General features: G+C 49.6%; 1 protein-coding gene across 1 annotated transcript in view; it reads right to left on the bottom strand.

The window, feature by feature from the left end:
* Nucleotides 1-25,542, bottom strand: part of OCA2 (OCA2 melanosomal transmembrane protein) — a 147,591-nt gene that overhangs the window by 80,733 nt on the left and 41,316 nt on the right. The window contains exons 9-16 of the mRNA XM_024561890.3: nucleotides 25,365-25,518; nucleotides 15,380-15,451; nucleotides 13,480-13,545; nucleotides 11,434-11,490; nucleotides 9,949-10,073; nucleotides 7,575-7,713; nucleotides 2,767-2,899; nucleotides 386-533 (exon numbers count right to left, since the gene is read on the bottom strand). Of these exons, the coding sequence (XP_024417658.2) occupies nucleotides 386-533; nucleotides 2,767-2,899; nucleotides 7,575-7,713; nucleotides 9,949-10,073; nucleotides 11,434-11,490; nucleotides 13,480-13,545; nucleotides 15,380-15,451; nucleotides 25,365-25,518 (894 nt within the window). The remainder of the gene's footprint in view (nucleotides 1-385; nucleotides 534-2,766; nucleotides 2,900-7,574; nucleotides 7,714-9,948; nucleotides 10,074-11,433; nucleotides 11,491-13,479; nucleotides 13,546-15,379; nucleotides 15,452-25,364; nucleotides 25,519-25,542) is intronic.

Below are 25,542 nucleotides of genomic sequence, written 5' to 3'. Positions count from 1 at the left end.
AGTGGACAGGCGTAGCTGAGAGTGTGACTTCATCCCCAGTGTGCGGTTTTCTCATTGCAGAGACCTGGGCATATCACTCAAGCTCTCTGAGCCTCGATTTTCTCGTCCTTAACCAGAGCTCCACAGAGCTTGGAGAGGGTGAGGTAAACTAACACATCCCAGGATGCTCAGCACAGTGCATGGCGCCCTACACTTACTCATTAGCACGCAGCTCTGTTATATTTTGTGGTTCCGTGGAGTCGCTTTGTAACTCACTTGATTTGTATATTGTGTGACACTTGGGCATGAGTAGGGTGGTGGCAGACAGGTGACTCATGCCATCCTGTCATTGAGGACAACCGGTGTGTGAACCGAGCGCCACCCAAGCAGAGCCCCAGCTTGGTACCTGTGGAAAGTGTGCAGCCTCCGGGCCAGCAGCTGCTCCAGCGCCAGCACCTTCCCCAAAAGCAGGCCCTGCACAGCTGTCTCCTCGCGGCTGGCCGGGCTGATGCGCTGTGCGGTCAGGCGCCACACATGGATTTCGTGCTTCAGCTCTGCAGCAGACAAAAGCCAAGGCTGAGTCTCCTGCAGCCTCAGAGGTCAGCAGACACCTGGCTTCCCTCACCATCCTCCAAGAATAAGAAACACCCCCCCCACCCCAATGAGGCACCAATAACTACCAAACCAAAACAGTGGCTTCTTCATATGCGAGCTATTATAATGGAACCAGAAAATGAAAATGACTTTTAAAACTACAATAGATGCAGCCCTGGCTAGTGTGGCTCAGTGGATTGAGCGCAAGCCTGCGAACCAAAGGGTCGCTGGTTCAATTCCCAGTCAGGGCACATGCCTGCGTTGCGAGCCAGGCCCCCAGTAGGGGGCGCGCAAGAGGCAACCCCACATTGATGTTTCTCTCCCTTTCTTTCTCCCTCCATTCCCCTCGCTCTAAAAATAAACAAATAAAACCTTTAAAACAATAAAATCTTTTTTAAAAATCCCAATGGTACCACAAAGGAAATAAAACAAAAATTTCTTAAATCCGTCTAGAACCACAAATAGTCAAAAACAATCCCGAGAAGAAAGAGCAAGGCAAACATATCTCACTCCACAACTTCCCACTATGAACAAAGCTACAGTCATCAAAACAGTATCTACCGTCTCGGAAGCAAACAGACACATAGATCAATGGAACAGAAGGGAAAGCCCAGAAACAAACCCCGTCTAATGGGCCATTAACGTTCAACAAAGAAGCCAAGAATATACGACAGAGAAAGAAAAGTCTCTTCTGTAAACTGTGGTGGGAAGACGGGAAAGCTACATGAAAAAGTAGGAACCTAGATTGTATCTTACACCACACACAAAAGTCAACTCAAAATGAATGCAAGTCTTCAGTGTCAAACCTGCAACAATAAAATAATAGAAGAAAACACGGGCTCTAAGCTTATGGACATTGATCTCAGAGGCATTATGTGAACTGAACTCCGTGAACTTAAGTTATGTGAACTTAAAGGCAAGAGAAACAGAGCAAAAATAAATAAATGGGACTGCCTCAAATTAAAAGGCTTCTGTAGAGCTGAAGAAGCCCTCAACAAAACAAAAAGGCAACCAAGCCAACGGGAGAAGATATTTGCAAATGATACTTCCCAGAGGGGTGGATGTCCAAAATATATGAAGAACTCATACAACTCAACAACCACAACAAACTAAAAATCCAATTTAAAACCGGGGCAGAGGACCTGAACAGACCCTTTTCCAAGGACGACAGGCAGATGGCCAACACATATATGAAAATATGCTCAACATTGCTGATCGAGGAAATGCACATGAAAACCACAATGAGAAACCACCTCGCACCTGTTAGAATGGCTACCATCAACAAGACAATTAATAACAAGTGCCAGTGAGGATGTGGGAAAAGGGGCACCCTCGTGCACTGTTGGTGGGATTGTAAATTGCTGCACCCACTATGGAAAACAGTATATCCTGAAAAAAATATAAGAACAGAGCCACCATAAAATATAGCAAGGCCACCTCCAGGTACTTGAATGAAAAATAAAAATAATGGCACTCTTATGTTCACTGCAGCATTATTTACAATAAGCAAGATGTGGAAACCCCCTAAGTGTCCGTCACGGATGTTTGGGGGAAAAGATATGACACACACACACACACCACAATGGAATACTGAGCCGTGAAATAAAGGAACTATTGCCGTTTGTGACAACATGGGTGGACCCGGAGAGTATGATGCTGCTTGAAGTCAGTCAGTCAGAAAGAGACAAAACTGTACAATTTCACTCACATGTGGGGTAGGAACCAAAAAGTAGCAAATGAACGAACGAAACAAACAGAAACTCAGGATACAGATGACAGTATGGTGGTGGCCAGAGGGGCAGGGGGAGAGGAGGGCAAAGAGGGGGAGAGGGGTCAAATATAGGGTAACAGAGGGAAACTAGACTTCAGGCGGTGCCCACACCATAGAGGACGCAGATGTCAGATGATAATGTAGGATACCTTATGTAACATTCACCAACGTTTCCTGAACGAGTTTAATTTGTAAAAATCTAAAGAGGCAGAGTGCCTAGATTGAGAGCCCCTGAAAGCACAGTGGGGACCAGAGGCAGATGGGGACCTACCGCGTGCGCAGCACCCCAGCGACTGACACTTCCCTGACGTCACACACAGGATGAACCTCCTGCCTTTCTCTGGAAACTTACCCCGGAAAAAAAACATAATAATATTACGGAGGCAAAGTCTGGGTCTACAGGGCGAGGTGCTTCTGCTCACCAACGATCTCGCTGGGTTCCTTGTTGTACAGCTTTTTCTTCCAGAAAAGGAGCCTGAGGAGCGGGAAGGAGAACAACAGGACAAAGCAGATCCCAACGAACATATGTGCTGTGAATCCCGCGAAGTCCACACCCTGGAAATAGGAAACGGGGGACACTCAGTGATGGTCTTTCCACAGGCACAGCCCCCGGGCCACCTCCACTACCAATCAAGTTGCATCACGGTTTAGGCTTGGGGATGTACAATAACCTGAAACCTCAGGCTCTTTGCCGTTCCCGGCACGTCCAGTGGCTGCCCTGACAAACAGCATGGCAATGACAAGTGGCGCTGTGCGAGCTCACTGGGTATAGATGGCAGAAGGGCCTACAAAGAGCTGGGACTGGTGGCATAGTTTTAATGCTCATGTAAGAATTCAACACTTTTCTGGTAGTTCTTTTTTTTTAATTTTTAAAATGTTTTTTGATTTGAGAGAGAGAGGAAGGGAGAGAGAGAAACATCAATGTGAGAGAGAAAAACTGATCGTTGGCTTCCCACACACAACCCAACCAGGGATCGAACCCGCAACCTTGTGATGTATAGGACAATGCTCCAACCCACTGAGCCACCTAGCCAGGGCACTCAGGATGATATTACCTCATACTTTGTTTTCCTATCGAAATCATGCTCCAAATATCTGGTTTAAAAAAAAAAAAAAGCCCATGATACTTTCAGGGGGCCAATCATACTATTTTAATTTCTTCTAAAAAACAGAAGCAAACAAAAAAGAACTTCTGGGTCAAAAATGGCTTAAAATATACCATTAATGCATTTGCCTTTATACCAATTTATTCATGAATCTGATTATTGTGTTTTTTTGGAAGAAAAGATCCTAGCAAGGCAGTGTGTGCTCGTATCCTGAGTAATTCTGAGTATCTTTGGAATGTAAGTGCTATAAACTCTGTCCCCTTACAAATGATGGAACAATTGAAGGAAACGTGAGGAGTCGATTAAAGAAAGGGAAGGACTGCCCTCGCCAGGTGGCTGAATTGGTTGCAGCATCATTCTGTGCAAAATCGATCCCAGTCAGGGCGTGTATGGGACACAACTGATCAATGTTTCTCTCTCACATCAATGTCTGTCTGTCTGTCTCTCTCTCTCTCTTCTCCCCCTTCCTTTCTCTCTAAAATCAATAAACATACCATCAGAAGAGGAGAAAGAAAGAAAGGGAGACAGGGAGGGAGGGAGGGAGGGGAGAGACAGAGAGAGGAATGAAGGAAGGGAGGGAGGGAGAGAGGAAGAAAAAGACTAAAGCTGTCCCAGCATTTAGTAGGAATATTTGGTCACTACTAGCGTGGTAGCAACCAAATATTTCTTGATAAAGGGGTGGGTTTATCAAGTAAGAACAATGCAGAAAGAAAAAATGCAACCTGAAAAAGTTTTTGAAAGATTTTATTTATTTGTTTTTAGAGAGTGGGGAAGGGAAGGAGAAAGAGAAGGAAAGAAACCATAATGTATGGTTGCCTCTTGAGCGTCCCCTACTGGGGACCTGGCCGGTAACCCAGGCAGGTGCCCTGACTGGGAATCAAACCAGTGACCCTTTGGTTCACAGGCTGGCACTCAATCCACTGAGCTACACCAGCCAGGGCCCAACCTGAAATTTTTAAGAAGCAATCCAGGGAGATGCAATGAAATGCAAATGTTTTCACTGGGCTTAGTAAATGCGTGTATCTCTGCCTCCCTGCTACTTTCACGAGCCTCTATAATTCCCTAGACTCCCCTCCTTAATCTTCTCAGGGACAAAACCTGAGAACTCACTATTACAGCTACCTCGACAAGGTGCTTACATGCAGCCCCCTCCTGCAAGGGGCTGGCTCTATTTTAATCCCCTCTAAGCCTTTGTTTTGTACTGTTTGGGTTTCGGTGCCACTGAGCTGCTTCCTTCTTAATTTTCCAGCATGTCCTCTTTGGTAGTGTCGTGCTCAAATGCTGAGGCATAAAACAGCCTAACAGAATCCCTGCAATCATATTAGAACGTCCACAGCCTTGTTAAATATATAGAAGTTGGGGAACCCCTGGCCTGCCAATATCATTTTCTAGGGAGACGGCATGCAGACCAGCTTTGTGACAAATCAACTAGGTTGCAGCCGTGTGGTTCCAGCCAAAACTGTTTCCTGAATTCCTTTGACTGAGAAGCGCAAAGAAATTCTTAAGAACGTAGCGCTTAGCTGAATCTACTGCGTGTGTCTCGCGGTGCAATCAGAGGGCAGAATCCTGTCTGGAGACCTGGCAGGGAGAGGACCCCAGCGCTGCAGGAGTGGGTGTGGCGTCAGCCGGGAGAGAGTGGGTGTGGGACCCGCTGAGTATTTGGGGGAGCATCCGGGCATGTGGGCCTGCAGACGTTGGGGCATAATCCCAGCTGGATTGTCCCCTTAATTGTTCCAGCATTGGGGACAATCCCAGCATTGTCCCCATTCTGGCCATGCAGCGTACGAGCTCCGCTAGAGGATGCTGACCCAAAGGAAAAAGGTCGAAAAAGCAGAACCCCAAGGCCCGGGGGTATTGGGGAGGGGTGTGGAGGCAGAAAACCCACAAAGGAGACCGACAGGAAGTCCAGAGAGGCGGAGCAGCAAACGGCAGAGAGAGACACCGTCAAAATGATCGGCAGACGGAGCAGAAAAAACCATGACCGAGGAGTAGCAGAATGTCCCAGCATGCACAGCGCACAGGCTGTGGTGGGAAAACCGTGGGGAATGTCCCATCATGCACAGCGCACAGGGCTCCGTGGGAAAGCAGTGAGAAAATATCCCGTCATGCGCAGCACACAGGGTGTGATGGGAAAGCCACAAGAAATGTCCCAGCATGCATAGGACACAGTGGGAAAGCCATGAGAAAGCCGTGAGAAACATCCCATCATGCACAGCACACCAGGCGTGGTGGGAAAGCCACAAGAAACATCCCATCATGCCCAGCGGTGCCACCGGGAGTGGTGGGAAAGCCACAAGAAACGCCCCAGCATGCCCAGCGCACCGGGTGCGGTGAGAAAGCCACAGGAAACGTCCCAGCATGCCGAGCGCGTGGGGCTTGACTGGAAAGACCAGAAGAACGTCCCTGGGTGCGCACCTCCTGGGCGCCCTGGGGAACGCCTTCCTCTGACCTGGGAGATGCCTCTCAGAAGCACAGGGGACACGGCTCCTCTAAAAAGGCTTTTCGGGAGTGTCAAATAGTGGCGTGGCCACTGGGTCCCCCTGGAACAGGCACGAAGGAGCAAAGGTAACCAGCAGAGGAGGATTATAGCCCCAGCGGGCTGGGGGGTTGGGGGGCGGGGAGCCTGGCCCCAGGCTGCCTCCCAGCCACACTATAGACGGTTGAGCTGTTCTGCACTGAATAAAAGTCCCGCGCCCCAGATCGGAGCCAGCGACCATCCGGTGACAGTATTAATGTTTTTGATGAATATTTTAAACGTGAATTTTAAAATTAATTTTTATTTTAGAATCTGTTTCCATTTCAGTGCACTGATGAACCACGTAATGAGTAAAAGTGCCCGTCGTGTGGTACACAGGTGTGGTGCGCTGTCATTGTTGAAAATGAGATATTATAAATTAATCTCTGCTGAAGACACCGCTACTGGAACTACGAGGTCGCTTGTGTCTCTGTGCCAGTAAGTCCTCCTTGATCTCTGAACTACGATAAAATGAATTAAAACCACTCTTGCTTCTCCACAGAAGGCCCTTCATTGGGTACCTTTCCTGTGACATATGTTTAATCCAAAACTCCAGGAAACTCATTCACTGGAAAACAAGGAAAGCTGTCTTCAGTAAAACAAGCCCACTTCCCCAGAGGAAGTCACTTTGTCACAAACTTGTTTGAAGAAGCTAAGCTGAGCCTCAGTGCGGCTTGAGTGGGTGAGCCCCTCCAGGGTTCTCGGTGTATGTTTTGCAAAAACCTCACTACCGGATCTAAAGTCTGGGTATTTACTACAGCATGTCGGCATGCCATGGAAGGGTGTGGGAATAGTTGGGCAGGCTATTCAGCTTCCTAGGTGACATGGTAGAAACGCAGGACCTAGGGCCCATCATGGGTCGCATCCTGGTGTTTAGTTTGGAACACCCAGACCTAGAACTCTAAGAGCGAGCTTAAAATTTTGCAAAGCTAACTCAACTTTGTCCAAGAAAGACATCACACCTGGGATTTTTACATGAACAGTAATGTGAGACCACCAGGGGCGGGTCAGCTGTTACAGCATTCATTAACATGTCATAAAAAAGATAAAAATAAGAGAGACAACAAAAATTGAAAGCTAAGTTCTAAAAATCGCCTAATGAGATTTCAGTGCTCACATTCTCACTAACTACTTGTATATCTGTTCTACTGCAACTTAGGTTTCCTGTTAAAAATGTTGAAGTTTTCCTGGCTGGTGTAGCTCAGTGGATTGAGCGCCAGCCTGGGAACCAAAGGGTCACCGGTTCGATTCCCAGTCAGGGCAAATCCCTGGGTTGTGGGCCAGGTCCCCAGGAGAGGGAGTGCAAGAGGCAGCCATACACTGATGTTTCTCTCCATCTCTTTCTCCTTCCCTTCCCTTCTCTCAAAAAATAAATAAATAAAATCTTTTTTTTTTAATGATCAGAATGAGAAAGAAATTCAGACCACTTAACTCAACATTGGAAAATCAGCCAGCTAACCAGCTCCGCTCGGGATAACCAGCGGCACCTCGTGGGAAGAGGTGACACAGGCCGATTTCCAACAAAGCCATCCATGTGGAGGAGGAAGCTAAGCGGGCAGGAAGTTGGGTCTGTAGTCCCTGGAAGCAAGCCCGTCGCACTGGTACGCACCATCTTCCTCAGCTCCTGGTTGGAAATGATGATGACATTCGGCGGGTCCCCGATGGCGGTGGCGGCTCCTCCAATGTTCGTGAAGATCACCTCTGCAATCAGGACTTGTCTGGGGTCAAGGTTGAGCGCCTCACATAATCTGTCACAGAGAAAAACCAAAGCAGGCCTACTGTTCACATTGTAAGAGGTCCCTGGGCAACATAAATCATCATCAAAGCACTTGCTTGCTCGAGGGAAGCGTGTGCACATGTGCTATAAGAAGGGCGGAGCTGGGGGGGGGATGAACAATGATGAGGCTACAGAGCTACAGGCAACGGCAGCTCTCAGAGTCACATTTCTCTGAAAGTAAGCCCCATCACCGCTCTGGGCCATCAGTGTGAAAATGTATACTGCCCCCTTACAGGCCTGGAGGAAACACGGTCCCCTGTGGCAGGCCCCAGCAGAGGGCAGGTCCCGGGGCAGGGGAATGAGCGCTGGCCACCAGACCCCTTGGGTCAAGGGTGGGGCCAGGGCAGAAAGCCCGGTGGCTCACGCCAATTCAGCCCACCTAGCTCCTTACCCAGGTGATTTCCCAAGGAAGCCACAGCGTGTTAAAATGTAGCCAAAACACCCTAAGTTATACACCGAATTTCCAGAACATGGTGGGCCCACAAAATGACCTTTCTCAGACGCCCAGGCCCTACGGTGCCTTCCCTTTCATAACGGCCTGGGACGTCTTCCTCGCAGGAGGGGCTCGCGCTCTATAGCCGTGGGTCCCCACCTCGGCTGCACCCAGGACTTGTCTGGGAACCTCGGAAAGCCCCGCAATCCCTGGGCCCAGCCCCCAACAGGCTGCTCCCTGGGGGTGGGCCTGCCCAGCTCCCCACGCGGTCCGGGAGCACGCAGCTGAGACACGTGGCTCCAAAGACAGTTGAGGAAACCTGTCACGTCCTGCTCCAGGCCAGCGCATCTGCATCGCCCGATTCCACATGGAAGCAGGGTCTCCAGGCTCAGAGCACAGACGGCGCTATGGGAGGGGGCTGGGCCCCTGGAGCTGAGCGGAAGCTCGGGGGGAGCATTGTGTGGGGGTGGGGGACACAAGGGTGAGGGCTCAACTGTGCATCTGACCCCAGCCGACAGCAGCTCCCAGCTAAGGGGGCCCCCAGGATCTGCTTCCAGAAGGAAACAATTAGCGTGCGCTCATCAGCAACACCAGCTTCCCGTGCACATGGGCTGTTTGACGCGACTCGGTCCAGACGAAGGCCAAGCAATGGGACTGAGCTTATAAAGTCATAAAAACGTGGTAATGTAAACAGTGAACCTGAGCAAACTGACTGACGCTTGAATCTTGCAAGTTGTGTTTTTAGACGAGTCAGTGAACCGTTTCTCTTATGTAAAATGACAAGCCCGTGGGAGCAGCGAACATAAGACAAACCGTGGCAAGGCGGAGATCCCTCGGGTGTCCGGGCTGCACAGGGACGCTGGGGACAGGGTGGCCTCTGGAGCCTGCCTGGCCAAGGTCAGAGAGCGTGACCACATGCTGGGATGTAGGCCCGTGGTCGGGGTGGGGGGCGGGCGGGTGTAAACCATGGCTGTCAAACCAGTATCACAGCAGAGTAGGGGGTGTGGCCTGGGGACAGGGTGGTGCCTGCCGTTAGGAGCACGCGTTCGTGTTTACAGCACCCTCGAAATCGTGCTCACTCCATCTATCGTTTGCCCTCAGAAAGGCACGGGCGCTGGGGGGTGCCGGGCCCCTGACCCACAAGGTGAGGGCTGTGTTCCTCCCCCCAGATCTCCGCCTTCCAGCGGGAAAAGCCGCCAAGCCTGCAAGACCTCGGGCAAGAGACTGGACGCTACAGACCGTGTCCACAGGGGGGCGCTGCCTGCCCTACACTCCTCCCCGCCCTCCTTCCTCCTTCCCCTGCCCCACACCCCACTCTCTCCCTGTCTCAGCATCACTGCTCTTTAAACGCCAAAGGCATCCTGGCCCAGAATCAGGCCCGAGCCCCGGTATTATTCCCAGGTGGTGACTTTGAACTTGCTGCCTCATGCCTCCTGTCCAGGAGAGTCCCCTTGTCTGGCAGAAGCCTCACGACCCTAGCCTGGGTTAGTGCCCTTGATGGTACAATGCAGACCAGGCAGCTGAAGTGACTTGTCGGAAGCCCCTCACTACCTAGCTTGTCCCCTGCACCTCAGGGGGTACCCGTTTCCCCTTCGCCTCGCCTGGGCCAGCCCAGGTGGGCTCCGCCAAGCCTGTGACTGGTGCCAGAGACACCAGGACGAGCACGCCTGGCCCCAGACAGCGTGTCCCCTCAGGAAAGCGAGGCCTACATCTCCGGACTCCCACGGGTGGCTCTACCAGCCCGCCTGACGCTCTGGCGGGCCGCTCACCTACCTTATGGTCACCGGAGTGAAGAGGAGCATGGTAGTGACGTTGTCCAGGAAGGCGGACAGGACGGCGGCAATGAGGCACAGCGCGAAAATCATGGCCCACACTCGGCCCCGGGACAGTCGGTAGGCCTGGGGTGCACGGCACGCGTGGGAAGGGCCAAGCCAGGGGCAGCGGGTGAAAGGACAGACAAGACCGTCATTAGGATTTTTGAGAACCACGGGCTCAAGGGCACGCTGCGCGGTGGGTCAAAACTTAGACCCACAGATTCCCAAATCTGCCTGGGCTGTGACCTTGGGGCCCACCTTACTCCTGGGGACCTAGAGATACTGTTAGTACCAAGGTATGGGGAAGGAGAGGCCAGGTATCTCTGCAGAAGGTGCGAGATGGTGAAAAATAGCTGTCAAAAATCATAGCACATGCCCTGGCGGGTGTGGCTCAGTGGGTTGGGCGTCATCCTGCAAACCGAAGGGTCGCCCCTTTGATTCCCAGTCCGGCCACAGGCCTGGGTCAAGGGCTTGGTCCCTGGTCAGGGCGCATGCGCGAAGTAACCAATCGATGTTTCTCTCATCGGTATTTCTCTCCGTCTCTTTCTCCCTCCCTTCCTGTCTCTCTAAAAAATAAACAAAATCTTTTTTAAAGAATCACAGCAGTCCTGTCATTCATAATTTGCAAAGGGCTTTGTTGAGTAAATTTTTTAAAGATATTTTCAGTTCTAAAGAATAAATGCAACCAAGTGCCAGCCTTTGCTTAAGCAGGGCAGGGGGAGACTTCAACCCGCCCCCCTCAGGGACAGGAACCCCACAGATTCAATGGGCCTGAACTTCCTGCCGGACTCCCCGGGGCTCCAGTTATAAAAGGGAATGTTTATATATTCAAGTGTTCAGAAAGTGGTCGCTGAAATGATTTCACCCAAAAACAAAGGAATTGGAAGCTGATGACTTGAAACGGTTAGATGCTTGGAAATGCAAAACAGATTTTGATGGGCAGCTCTCAACCTGTGCCTTTAAATAATTTATACAAACATCTAACTCAAGTATTCTTCATCTCATCACGTCCTTCAACTGTTCAGGGAGAAGCTGCAAGTGTTTCTGGGAGCCACCTAACTCAGCACGGCAGCCACACTCAGCCAGGCAGAAGTGCATGATTTCTAAGGGTGAGATTTTAAAATATTTGCTTTAGCCCTGGCGGGTGCGGCTCAGTGGACCAAACGCCGGCCTGTGAACTGAAAGGTTGCCGGTTCGATTCCCAGCCAGGGCACATGCCTGGGTTGTGGGCCAGGTCCCCAGTAGGGGGCACATGAGAGGCAACCACACATTAATGTTTCTCTCCCTCTCTCCCTCCCTTCCCTCTCTCTAAAAGTCAACAAAATTTTTTTAAAAAGTTAAAATAAAATATTTGCTTTAAATAGTAGTTTTCATCACTAAATAAAGTAGCAGTAGAAAATAAACAAGTTGATTAATTCCTCTAGAACTATGAAAGCAAACCTACCTTTACAGCACAATAATCAAAAAATCCCGTTTCAGAAAACACGGCCACTAAGATCATCTGCGGGGAGATGAGAGAAAGGAACAAGGAGAATGATTTGGCATCGTCTGCAGCGACGTCAGAGTGGCCGTCACACGCCTGAGCTCTGGCCTCAGTGAGGACGCACCAGGTCATCGAACTCCACTCTGCGCTGAGTGGGCTCCACTCCCACACCCCTGCTGGGAGCCCCTTGCTGGAGGGCGTACCCCTCTTCTGTCCAGGGTGTGTGCCCAAGCTGCATTATCGTCCCCTCTAAGCTTCGCAGCAAACCTCACGCGTTATGATCTTCTCTGTTCTACAGCCTAGGAACCTGGGGGCCAGAGACGGGGGCGGGGGGTGGGGGATGACTTTACTTACAGTCACCAAACAAGCAGCTGGGAAGGAAATGGGCCAGAAGGTGGCCTTCCGCACCTACATGTCCACTCGTGACAGTTACACGTTCTAAGAGTTTTAAACTGAGTTCAATTTTGTTTGCTGAAATAATTAAACAGGTTTTTGTCACCCGTTTTATCAAGACGTGCAAGCAAGAGCGGCGGCGTTAATGGATTATTCTCTGAGTTCTGTATGAATCTCTACTCAACGGCGTGTCTTTCCATGGGTGACTTTGAGGAGAATAACCATCCTAGATAATGATAGAAAGTACTGTCCCTTTTATCCCAAACCTAATCAACCAGACGTCTCGACTGAACTTTCTGCAAGATTCTCTCTATTCTACTTCCTCAGTCGGCAATGTCTTAACCTTAATTCTAACCTGATTTATCCTAAATCCTGATTCAAAGCTAACTCTAAACCTAATCTTAACCCAAGACCTAATGGTAAATTCAACCTTAACCTTAACCTTTACCATAACACCAAATGTAATTCATCTAGGTTTTATCCTAACCCTAAGCCTAACCCTAACCCTAAACACAAACCTTGACCTCAAAGCTAACTCTGCCCCTAACCCTAACCCTAACCTTACCTGAATCATAAACTCAATCCTAACTAACCCTAACCCTAAAGCTAACCCTAACACTAAACCTGATTTTAAACCTAACCCTGGCCAGTGTGGCTCAGTTGGTTGGCGCATCACCCAGTAACTGAATGGGCACAGGTTAAATTCCCAGTCAGGGCACATGCCTGGGTTATGGGTTTGGTCCCCAGTCAGGGCACGTACAGGAGGCAAGCAATTGATGTCTCTCTCTCTCCTTCCCTCCCTCCCTGCTTCCTCTCTCTCTAAAATCAATAAGCATGCCCTTGGGTGAGGATTTAAAAAATCCCATTTAGCCCTGGCTAGTGTGGCTCAGTGGACTGAGAGTAGGCTGAGAACCAAAAGGTCTCTGGTTCGATTCCCAGTCAGGGCACATGCCTGGGTTGCGGGCTAGGTCCCCAGTAGGGGGCACACGAGAGGCAACCACACATTGATGTTTCTCTCCCTCTCTTTTTCCTTCTCTTCCCCTCTCTCTAAAAATAAATAAATAAAACCTTTTCTTAAATCCCATTTTATTCTAGTAAATCGGTTTATGTCCCCTGTTCCTGTCCCACACAAGCCCACCTGTGCACCTCAAAGTTCCTTTCCTACCAGTCCACTTGGAGCCACTTTATGGGGCTCACCACAGGGTGTCTGCTAAATCTGCGAACACACAAACGATTACTTAGGGGGATTTCTCCCTATCGCCAAAAAATTACAGGCACTTTTCCAATCGCCAGAAATTACATGGTTTATGCATTTGGATTATTCCATGTTTATATTTTAAGGGCAGGAACTCCAAGAATTTGCCACATTTGCTAAATGGCAACATTATTTCACTGGCAGACTAACCAGGACACCGAATGTTCTGTACCTCCTCAGAAGAATTAGCTAGACCTGCGCGAACACTCCTCCATCAAGCTCAACTGCCCAGCAGCTTGGCACCTTTAATATAATGAAGGGTTAGCAGCAGCAGCAGCAGCAGTAGCCACCACGGGAAAAGCAAAGGCCCCGGGTCACAGCCACCGTGAAGCAGGGCCCGCCAGGAGGGCTGTGATTACCATGCCGAACAGCAGCGCCAGGGTCTCGAAATCAATCCACTCCACCACGCGGGTCAGGCTGGGCCTCTGCAATCAAAGCAGACATTCTCCGGTCAATCCCGGCGACACGCTCTTGGCGACAATGTGTAAAAATGGGCTGCCGGTTGCAATGGACCCACGCCTGGGCCAGTCGGAAACCCCAGCACTCACTTGCCTCTCTGAAGTCCGATTACATCACTGCAGAAAAACACTCGCAACCCAAAGCATCCCAATGTCAAGCCCGTGCTTTTAGTAATAAGCAAAGCTCTTTTATTTATTGATTTGAGAGAGAGAGATTGATTTGTTGTTCCACTTATTGATGCATTCATTGGCTGATTCTTGTCTACACCCTGACTGGGGATGGAACCTACAACCTTGGCACTTCAGGATGGCGCACTAAGCAATGGAGCTACCCAGCCAGGGCCAGGAGGGCTACTCTGTGAAGAACTGTAGCCTCCATTGAGCATCAGCTCTTGAGGAGAGTGGAGCCCTTCCTACAGGCGGTGGCATGGGGCCAGGATGCTGAGGACTGAAAGATACGCTTGTCCTACACTCTGTTTTTGCCCATCTCATGTCCTCCTGGAACGACCCTGAAGCATGGGAAGGCCAAGGTCACAGCGAAGCAGGAGCACAGAGTGTGACGTGAGGGCACTTTGAGAGCCTGGCAGTCGGGAAAGGACCCCACGGTGGCCCGGCGGGCTGCCCCCAGCATGTGCCTCCCATGGGCCCTGTGAAGGATTTTTAAAACAAAAGAAGCACCCTGGCTGGGTTGTTCAGTGGGTTGCAGCGTCGCCCCCGTGCACTAAAAGGTTTGGGGTTCCATCCCGAGTCAGGGCGCATGTGGGAGGCAACCGATCTGTGTTTCTCTCTCACATCGACGTTTCTCTCTCTCTTTCCCTTCCTCTCTCTCTAAAATCAATAAACATATCCTCGAGTGGGGATTAACAAAATAATTAAAACTCCTCCTACCCTCCTCCCTGACCATTAATAAACGTAACAGTGGTTCATGTATGAGTTTTGGGATTCTGGGACCTTTTACCTTTGTTTATACCAACTTAACCAAGAGAAAGGGGGGAAAGCATAAACACTACTGGCCCTCCATCGTTTTTTAGACCAGTTATTATTCCTTGTTTTACAGAATGGCCTTTAGTTTTCAGAGCAAGCCTTTGCAATCTGTAGAGCTGTTTTCCAATCCAGTTCTGTGAGGGGCCACCCAGCTCGGTGCCGCGTTGCCGCTCCCGCAGCCGCAGCCCCGCCCCCAGCGGGCACTCGGTCTCCCTGCGTTCCTACTTGCGGTCCCAAGTCCCTGCCACAGGGGCGGTGCTCAGACCCCAGCAGGACGCCATCACCCCAACATGCGCCTCTGGGGGCCAGCTGACGTCGCAGGACAGAACCCACCCACCTCTCAGGGCCGACAGCACCCAGGGCAGATCTGACGCCCCGCAGTACAGGCACTGGTGCAAATGCGTGACCGAGTGACCTTTGCTCAGCTAAGACGGAGATGACGCTGCTGCAGGGTGTGTATGTGTGTGTGTGTGTATTAAAGTCAAATGACAAATACTCATCAGTGCCATAAACTCTGCTGCTTCCTGGAGGGACGTGTGGAAATAGCGCATAAAAAAGAGAAAACCAGCCCCGGCTGGTGTGGCTCAGTGGATTGAGCACAGGCCTGCGAACCGGAGGGTCAAGGGTTCAATTCCCATGCAGAGCACATGCCTGAGTTGCAGGCCAGGTCCCCAGCAGGAGGTGCAGGAGAGGCAACCACACATTGATGTTTCTCTCCCTCTCTCCTTCACTTTCCCTCTCTCTAAAGACAAATATATACAAGTTTTAAAAATTGCTCCTGAACTGACTTGGATCTGACATTCTGCCCACTACTTACCTCACCAGTCACAGCCAGGACCGCCAAGGCAGCCAGGGATCCCAGCATGGCTGCCAGAGTCCTGTGAACAATCTGGAAAGAAAGGTGAGAAATTACTGTATTTCCATCCCCAGGGGATTTCAAACAACCAAAGCCCAAAGCCCATGTCTGTATAAGTATCAGTCAGCACGGCCACGCTATGCCACATTTGCCACATCTATGAAGAGAATGTATAAATTATGGTGTTACAGAATCTGGGCACCCCAAAACACACCCGACCCCCACCCTTCATCCTTCTGAAAGGTGCTTTTATTTCCTGAGTAATTGGGTGAGCCTCAAGTAGAAGCAGGAGGCTGGGTAAAGCGTGTTCTGCAAGGAAGCCAGCAGTAAATTGTTCATTATTCACCGTGTAATCCCTAGGCAACAGGACCAAGAGTTCCACCACATAAATCAATTCTGCCCAGTTGCCGAGGCTGTTGTTAAAGCAAAGGACGCAGCCAAACACTTCGTCCAATTGACACTTCAGTGTCACCGCTGAATCACAGCAGCACCTTTTCTCTTTCAGTAGGATTTCAAGTGGACACGTAATTGTTAAGACCAAATTCGAGGAAAGTCAAGGATATGGAGACATTGAAACCCTCGAGCATTGCTGTTGGGCGTGTAAAATGGTGCAGCTATTGTGGGAAATGGTTTGGCAGTTTCTTAAAGGGTGAAATAAATTTACCATAGGACCCAGCAATGAAACCCAAGAGACATCTACCCAAGAGAAATGAAACTATGTGTCCTGTTAAATTTTTTATATTCTCACCCAAGGAACATGGTTATTGATATTAGAGAGAGGGGAAGGGAGGGAGATGGAAAGGGAGAGAAACATCGTTCAGCTGCCTCCAGGACACACCCCAACCAGGGATTGAACCGGCAAGCAAGGTATGTGCCCTGACTGGGAATCAAACCATGACCTTTCAGTTTACGGGACAACGCTCCAACCAACTGAGCCACACCAGCCAGGGCCTTTCCCGTTAAATTAATTAAGCAAGAAGGCCATTAAACCAAGGTGGCTCCAATGCCTTAGCAGCACATGAAAACAAGCCAAAATCTAAGCCTTTAATAGTTCACAGTTAAGAAATGGAACTCAGGGGGGCTGGGGGCTGGGTGGAGGTGGGCAAGGGTGGGATGAATGGGGACATCTATAATAGTGTCAACAATAAAAAAAAGAGAGAGACAGAGACAGAGAAATCAAACCCAATCACAAAGAGCCAACTAGGTTTCCCCAGAGCAGGCAAATGCTAAGCTACAGCCAATCAAATCACATCCACACTTTGCCTCCGCCTTTTCCCTGTAAAAGCCTTCCCCTGCGCTCCTGTCCACAGAGCACCCCTAACCACTTCTGGTTTGGTGCTGTCAGAGACAAGTCAATTTTTGCTCCAGAAAACTCTTAAAACTGTAATATGCCTCAGTGACACCCTCGGTCGCACACACCACTGCCTCACGCGACACCCTGGAAGACTCTCCAGAGACTTACCCTGAGTGGGGAGAAAAGCCAGTTCCAGAATGTCACCTGTGGCATTGTGCCATTTGGATACCATTCTTGAAATGACCAAGTGATAGAACAGCTGGGACTGATCAGGGACTATCTGGGGGGGTGGGGAGGAAGGAAGGGGAGGGGTGTGGTCCTAAAAGCACCGCCTGAGGGGCAGGGTGGGGCAGGGCGGGGCTGTGGCTGTGACGTTAAGAGTAGACTGCAGTTTTACCATTGGGTGGGGGAAGCTGGGTGAGACCTGCGGGGGATGTCTGTGTGTCTGACAGCTTCGTGTGCGTGTGCAGGTATCTCTAAATAAAAACTTAAATTAACCCCGGCTGGCATAGCTCATTGGATTGCATGTGGGCTGCAAACCAAAGAGTCACCAGTTCGATTCCCAGTCAGGGCACATGCCTGGGTTGTGGGCCAGGTCCCCAGTACGGGGTGCATGAGAGGCAACCACACATGGATGTTTCTCTCCCTCTCTTTTTCCCTACTTTCCCCTCTCTCTACATATAAATCAATAAATAAAATCTTTTTCAAAAAAGGTCCTCCTTGCAAAAGATAATGACAGAAATCGGGAAGACCTAACTCTGAGGTTTGCAGGGAAAAGCAGCATGGGGCGTGGGCATCACAGTCTGAGATTCAGCATCTCCCCTCTTCGCAAATGCACTTCAGGTTCCTGTAAATTAAGGTGAGTCCCCTTGGGAGACTCGGGGTGTTTCCTATTATCACTCTTGAATTTCATTTCACAGTTCATTTTGAAACCAAACACTAGGAGCTCCTCAATTGTACGTGGGAAAACCCGGAGCAAAGGGACCTGGTCTCAGACAAAAGCTGCCTCGTTTTGCTTCCATTAGATAACGTGAACAAAAGGGATTAAAAAAAGCCTTGTGTTTCAGGCCGAAAGGAGCCCACTGTGGCGATCCTTAAACCATAATTCTGGGGGTTCACTGAAGGGCGCGTGGGGGAAATGTATTATTTCCTTTATGTTGTGAAAATTTTTCCATTAACACTGTGTCAGAGCGTTTTAATGTGATTTATTACGGCATAAGGGCATAGAAACTTCCGCTATAATAATGGAATTATGAAAAATGCCGCATTGGGAAGACCCCCCCAGATGCCCCCATTAGCGATGCAAAGTTCAAGAATTAGGAAGATGAGCCCAATCTTGTTCTTTGGGGATTTTAACGAGAGCTACGGAGACAGACCAGTAAGCCAGGACAAATGGAACCGGGAAACTGGGACAAATGGCTGAACAAACTAGCCAAGCAATTTACATCCAGATACCGAAGGTCACCTCCCTGGAGACGACTCTAGACCTCAGCTGCGTTTCAGCTCCAGGCCCAGAAAAGCAGCAACACCAGGTGGGCGACTCCAGGACCAGCTTCCGTGACTGAGGACCCCCTGCCCTGTCACTGACCGGTCAGTGGAGACCTGAAGGGAAACACCTGGGGACTGATGACTATTTTACTAAAGACTCCAGCCCCACAGGCGGGCGTGTCTCCTAAGCTCTGAGGGTCCCCATAGGGCTAGCAACCAGGGCAGCAATGGACAGCTGGCAGCTCATCCAAGCTGACCCCTGAACCTGTGCCCAAGGCCCCCTCTTCTCTGACTTCCCAGTGAGCGAAGGAAGCCCAGCCTGGGCTCTCCTGTTGCTTCTTCTACAGTAAGCCCTTCCTCGCTTCACTGCCCCCAGCTTTAATAAATGTCCCCACATAGTCACCTGGACTGGTGGTGTGAAATCTTTCCCACACGAAGTCAAGAACCCACTCACTAAAGCTGGCCCCGGACAACCCCGCTCAGGTCCTGGTCCTGTTTTGGTGACCCCACTTTGCAAGGATGAGAAATCCGACCCAAATCCTCAGGTAAGAAAATGGCAATCAGGATTATCTGTAGAACCAAGAATTTAAATAAGCAAGGAATTTCCTGAACGGCCTCCTTCCGTTGAGCTATTAACAGGCGGAAGCGAACATTGGCTGCTGCCCGTCCCACTCGGTTGGGTCAGAGGAGGACAGGGTCCCCACTCCCAAGAGCCAGGTCAGACCAGACCCAGACGGGACCTCAGCACCTGCTCAGTCTCTGTAGATGCCCTGGAAATGTTTGGGTGATGTTTCCTGGGCATTTATTCTGTGCCAGGAGCTGGCTGAGGCACCGGGACTCAACACTGCCCACAGCTGGCAGAAGTGAGAGAATGAGGTAACCAGTGTGACATGCCTACAACAGAGCAGGACAAGAGGGACCCGGGTGTCTATCGAGTCTGGAAGCAGCAGCAGAGAGGGAGGCCAAGTAGGAGAGTCTACAGACTGCCCCAAGACTCACTGGCCCAAGCCTCACTCCCCCAAGTAAGGTGGGGTGCCGACCGATGGTGCAGGCCCTTGGAGTCCAGAGACCACCGGCTCTGAGAAAATAGCTCTGCCCCAAGTAGCATTGGCATAGGTAAGGGGCTAGTTATTAATAAAGAGGGGGAGCAAAGGGAATCAGGCATTGAGCTTAATAAACTGGGGTGCAGAATCAAATGTTAAGCCTAATACGCTGGGAAGCTTAATCAGATTTTAGAACAGTATTCTATTAAGCTGAATAGGAAGCTGTAGCATTTACAGACTTATTCACACATTCCAGGGGTCCGCTGAGTAGGAGACAAAACCCTCCAAACAAGCAGGAAAGCCTCCCTAGGGCGCTCCCAGCCCAGGTCGGATTATCGGAGGAAGGAGGAGGGGACAATGCCTCTGCTGGGTGCCTGCGCAGCAGAAACCAGAGGCTGTAACTGAATTTTTGGACATGCGCAATAGGAGACAGGATAGCACAGGAAGTGCTTCCACTTTCGGACATGCGCAGAGAGCCAGGGTGACAACATAGAGGGGGCAGAGCCTAGCCTAGGAAAAGGATGCGATTGGATAGGGAGCGTGGAACCCTGGCAGGTCCAGCAAAGGGATTGGTTAAGGGGAGGGCCCAACTCGGGCCCGGGAATACTGGGGAATTGGGTTAGATGGTCTGAACGGCACCTTGCTGGTTACCAAGAACCAAGAACCAAGAAAATACATTGAGGATTATCAGTCCCGGGGCAGCTGGTGCTAGAGCCTGCCCACCCTCTACGTACCAAGGCTGTATTCGTTCCTTTAAACCCAATAAAATCTTGTCACCACATTTAAACTTCTCCACGCGTGTGTCGTTTGAAATTCTTTCCTCTCAACACTGCAAAAGAGCCCACTTTCACCAGCTACAGTAGGACAATGTCCAAGTCCTTCCCTAAGGCAAGTCTACCCCTGGAGGAGATCCTGGCAATGTTACCATAGTGACTCATCTCTGGAAATCCCACACAACGTGGGCCTTTCCTGGGTCTGGGCGTCTGGAGGGAATTCTGGAAGCACTGGAAGTTACAGAAACGCAGGTCGAATATACCATCTTCCTCACACCTCTGCAACGCCCCACGCCTTCTGTATCAAATCAAAGACACTACAAAGCTGGCCTTGGGTCTCACAGGTTGTTGACTGGCCTAATTATATAGGATTTCTATTTGCGAGTTATGCTAGGGTTATAAACAGAAGGAAAAAATGTAATAGTTTAAGCGCTGGGAATTTTCACCACGATAAACCATAAATCTGGGGCATAAACCTTTCGGCAAATTTAAGGAATTAAAGCCATAAAAAGTTCTCTGATCATAATTAAACCGAACTACAGACGCTCCTCAACTTACAAAGAGGTTTTGTCCATTATATTCCAAATATGTCTAAATATTATGAGTTGACAGTGCATTTAACTTACTGAACATCACAGCTTCGCTTCCACACCATCGTAAACTCAAAAATAAAAATCATAAGTTAAACCACCGTACGTCGGGGACCATCCATATCATTCAGTGACAGAAAGGCAACAGGAAAACATCTAAACATTTGGAAATTAAAAAACACACATCTAAATCATGTGTGAGTCAAAGAGGAAGTCTCAAAGGATATTTTAAAAATAGAGAGAACTAAATAAAACTCAGAACACAGCATATCAAAATCTGCAGGATGCACCTGAAGGAGTGCAGAGAGAGAAAATCATAGTAATAAACACATCAGAAAAGACGGGTTTGTTCCAGTGCGTAAAGGTGGTCCAACACTCTAAAATAAATCGATGTAATCCACCATATGAAACAGCTGGTGAAGAAAATCAATTGACACAAAAGGTCACTGACAAAATTTAAAACCCACTTGAGGTAAAAACACTCAGTATCCTAGGAAAAGAAAGGAATTTCCTCCATCCCAAAACCTACAGCTGACATCACACCTAATGGTGCAAGACTGAATGTTTTCCCTTTAAGATCAAGAATAAGCCCTGGCTGGTGTGGCTCAGTGGATTGAGTGCCAGCTTTCGGACCAAAGGGTAACTGGCTCGATTCCCAATCAGGGCATATGCCTGAATTGCATGTCAGGCCCCCAATAGGGGCCATGCGAGAGGCAACCACACATTGACGTTTCTCTCCTTCTCTTTCTCCCTCCCTTCCCCTCTCTCTAAAAATAAATAAAATCTTTTTTTTTTAAAGAGTAAAAGTAATTCAAAAGGCACACACTTTTTGATAAATGGTGCTGGAAGAATTAGACATTCTCAGGTTTTTAAAAAATGAATCTACTCCTAAACTCCACACTTTAAATGTAAACTAACTCAAAGTGGATCATGGACTTAAGTGTAAAAAGTAAAACAGTAAAAACTTTAGGAAAGAACATAGGAAAAATCTTTAGGCTCTAGGTCTAAGAAAAGAGTTTTTAAACTTGATACCAAAAGACAACCTATAAGGGGCAATTTTAGAAGCTGAACAGAGACAATATTTGCAAACTGTATATCCAACAAGCCCTTATATCTGCAATATATACAGAACCTTTAACACTCAACATTAAATAAAACATTACAAATGTTTAAATGTTCAGAACAGTTTTGTTTCTAATAGCCCAACACTTTAAAAAAAGAGAAAACACTTTGTAACCCTTCAAAGGATGAATGCTTTAAAAAAAATCCTATCTTACCATGGAATATATTTCAGTGGTAAAAATATATATATAGTTAAATTTAAAAATCGCATAGAAGCTTAGCTGGGGGAGTCAGTTGGTTGGAGTGTCTCATCCCAAACACCAAAAGGTTGCGGGTTCGATTTCCAGGGAGCCCCGGTTGGAGCACATATGGGAAGCAACCAGTCTATGTTCCTCTCTCACTTCTCTCTCTCTCTCCTCCCCACTTTTCTCTCTCTCACATCAATAAACATATCCTCAGGTGAGAATGAAAAATAATTAAATAAATACTTGCACCGTGCACCCTCACACACAAACTATTGATACGGGCAACACTTTGGATGAACCTTGAAGAAATCATGCTGAGAGAGAGAGAGAGAAAGAAAGAAAAAGAAAGAAAGAAAGAAAGAGAGAGAGAGAGAGAGAGAGAGAGAGAGAGAGAGAGAGAGAGAGAGAGAGAGAAAAGAAGAAAAAGAAAAGGAGAAAGGAAGAAGAGAGAAAGACAGAAAGACAGAAAAGAAAGGAAGAAAGGAAGGAAGGAAGGAAGGAAGGAAGGAAGGAAGGAAGGAAGGAAGGAAGGAAGGAAGGAAGGAAGAAAGAAAGAAAGAAAGAAAGAAAGAAAGAAAGAAAGAGAAAAAGAAAAGCCAGTTTCAAAGGATACGCGCCACATTCTTCCCTTCCAAAGCTTCGGTGAAACATTGTAACCACAGAGAAGGAGAACAGATTAGCAGCTGCCAGGCGTTGGGGGCGGGGGCAGGGGGAGGGAAGGGGAGAGCGTGGCCAGCCGGGGCTGTCACAGGCGCGGGTGGGAACGGGACAGGTGAGTGTCTATTCTTACGGCGGTGGTGGGGACTATGCAGGCTACATACCCAAAATTGCGTAGAGTCACCCCGCCCCACACATGATCTCCCAAATGAGCGTGTGTGCACCCGCTCCGTGCGCGGCACGCGTATTAGTTCCGTGGTGTTGATTCCAAACCACAGTCATGAACCGTTAACGCTGAGGGAGGCTGGCGAAGGTGAAGGGGACGTCCCTGTACATTTCTGTGCGACCTCCAGTGAATCTGTGATTATCTCAAAGCAAAGTTTTGGGTTTTTTTTTAATAGCTAATACAGCCAGTGCACTATAAGATGGAGCAGCAGCGAGGGCGCCCTATTCCCCCGGGGCTCTCAATGTGCCAACACAAATGACACAGAGCTTCTGGGTCCTTCCAACCCTGTCCACTTGGTTCCTGCCAAAATAGAAGCCATGTTGAACTGGCTTCCTCACGGGACTTTTATAACCTCGGGATGGTTATTGGGAGGAAGGAAAGGGTTTTGTTTTGTTTTGTTTTGTTTTGTTTCCTGAATGGCTATTAATAGCAACCATTAGTTAATGAAAGATGAATAAATATGTACAAATTATGTAATTTTCAAAGGCTGTAAAACAATACCAAAAAAAGATGAACAAATCCTAGAATAGCACAGAAGTCTTCCAAATGGGCATTGGACCATATTTTTTAGTTACTAGTGACTATAAATGATTAAAGCACACTGAATTTATTAAATGCCCCCGTTCAAAATGATATTCAGAAAGTCAGGAAAGAGACCCAATGGACACGTCCAGAAGTTACTGAAGCAGTAATTCATTACCATAAAATCAATAATTAAAGAAAAATTATTTATCTTCTGTTTCTTGCATACACTGTGCTTCTCGGCAGCAGAATAAGCAGGAGAAAGTTCTTCAACACAGAATGACTCATTTGTAGGTGCAGATGCAATGAGAGAATTAGCAAGGGTATGGAAACGTGAATGAAATAACTGAGTGAGGCCCCGGTCCCTGGTGGATGGATAGCGAAACGATGCGGACCGAGGGGAACAGGGAACTCGGCTGTGCGCACACGCGGGGGCTGCCCCGCCTCCCGTCACTGAGAAATCTCAGCATCCCTGATTGGGGAGTTCAGACATCACACGCTTCCTCCTGACCCAGCTCGAACTCCCAGCACACTGGTGAAGTAAGTGGACCCCAGAATTGTACCTAAAGGCTTCAGAGCTAAATTGCAGTCTGTAAGCAAAAAAGGGAATAATAGAGTCACAAATTCATCACGCAAAGAACATCAGTCCAAGCCCGGGGTGCAGAATCTCCTAAGAACAATGAAACGGGGTGTCCACCAGGTGGCGCCGTGGCGCAGCCCAGCTTTGTGGGGCCACAGGTGGCTTCAGCAGGTGGGCCTGGGGGAAAGCCCCCTGCAGGGCTGGCCCTTGCCTGGCGACTGGGTGCTCAACTTCTGGAATGTTCCCCGTGTTACCAAGCGATGAGCTGGCCTGTGGGCCTGGTGCGCGGCACTCTGCTGTACGAGCGACACTGGGCTGCCCTGTGATTCATAGTGAACTCCTGTTTCCCTTCCAAAAGTCAGGGGGCCTTTGGTGGGGTGAGGGAGCGTAGGTGACAAGTCCCCAACAAAATCTCCAGGCTGAACGTCAGGCAGGAGGCCCCTTCTGCAAGCAGAGACCTTTCCAAGTCTGCTCCTGATTCTCCCAGACTCCACCTAAAGAATCTTTTCCCACCACTTGTCCCAGTAATACACCACAGCCCCCAGCGCTGCCTCTGAGCCAGAGTCCTTCTAGAAAGTCACAGAGCACGGGGGGGGGGGGGGGGGGGGGGAGGGTGGCCATGGGAACCCCGAAACAAAAATAAAACAGGGCTGACCAGAATACACCTGCCCTAGATTAATAGAGACACAGAGATGTAACAACTAACCCAGCCAGTGCACCTCCTTGGACATTTGGGGGCTCGACTCCCTGGAACCCACATCCCTCACCAGGCAGGCTTCTGGAACCTTCCTGACCACGTTCTAGAACATGCCTCCCCCAGGCTGTCTCCTTGGCAGCATCCTTTGTTGTCTGATTCCAAGTCCCTCTAAGAAACACCTTTCGGAGTCACCCGCAACTGACTCTGAGGCCTGACTTTCGGCAGCCAACGTGCAATGTGTCGCCGTGAATCTGGTTTCACGGTGAAGCCAACGATGGGCCCCCTGGCCCAGGCACTGTCCGAGCTTCGCTTCGTGCTGTGGAAGGGAGAGCCACGCGGTTTCCCAGAGACACCAGGATGTGGCGTCAGTTGAGTGATAGGTTACCCTCTGGCGCACAGCCCTGGGCCTCCGAGTCCCCGTTGCGGGGAGCGGTGGATCGCAACATGCCACCTTACAGACTGACGAAGACCCTGAGCCCCAGAAAGGCTCAGCACGTGTCCCCTCAAGGTCGCACGTCGCGGGAGCTGCGGGGGGGGGGGGGGGATCACATGCACGCACCGTGTCCTCGGGCCAGGTTTTGCTGGTTCCTGACAAACTTCGAGGTTCATCAGAAATTCCAGTTTTCTACCTAAAAGGCCGGAAATGTCGCTTCTTGGGAAGATCTCGCCATCCGGTGAAGCGGAAGGACTGAGGCCCCCCGGCGCACCCAGCAAGTGAAAGACACCGATTTGCGGGCGCAGACGAGTCTACGACAGGCACGGAGCTTACCTCGAATATAATGAGCACGTAGACGCCGGCGAGGATGACGGCGGCGACGGTCACTTGGGCCTCCACACTGGCGCGGAGGTGCTGGTGCGCCACCAGCAGCGGGACCACCTGGGTCCCCTGGAGCTCCGCTCGGATGCTGATGGAAATGCCCCATCTGCAGAGTGAAGCAAAGACCTTA

This window comes from Desmodus rotundus, chromosome 10 (assembly GCF_022682495.2).
Source record: "Desmodus rotundus isolate HL8 chromosome 10, HLdesRot8A.1, whole genome shotgun sequence".
Lineage (NCBI taxonomy): Eukaryota > Metazoa > Chordata > Mammalia > Chiroptera > Phyllostomidae > Desmodus > Desmodus rotundus.
The sequence above is the reverse complement of the archived record's forward strand: the minus strand, read 5'-3'. Positions and strand labels throughout refer to the sequence as shown.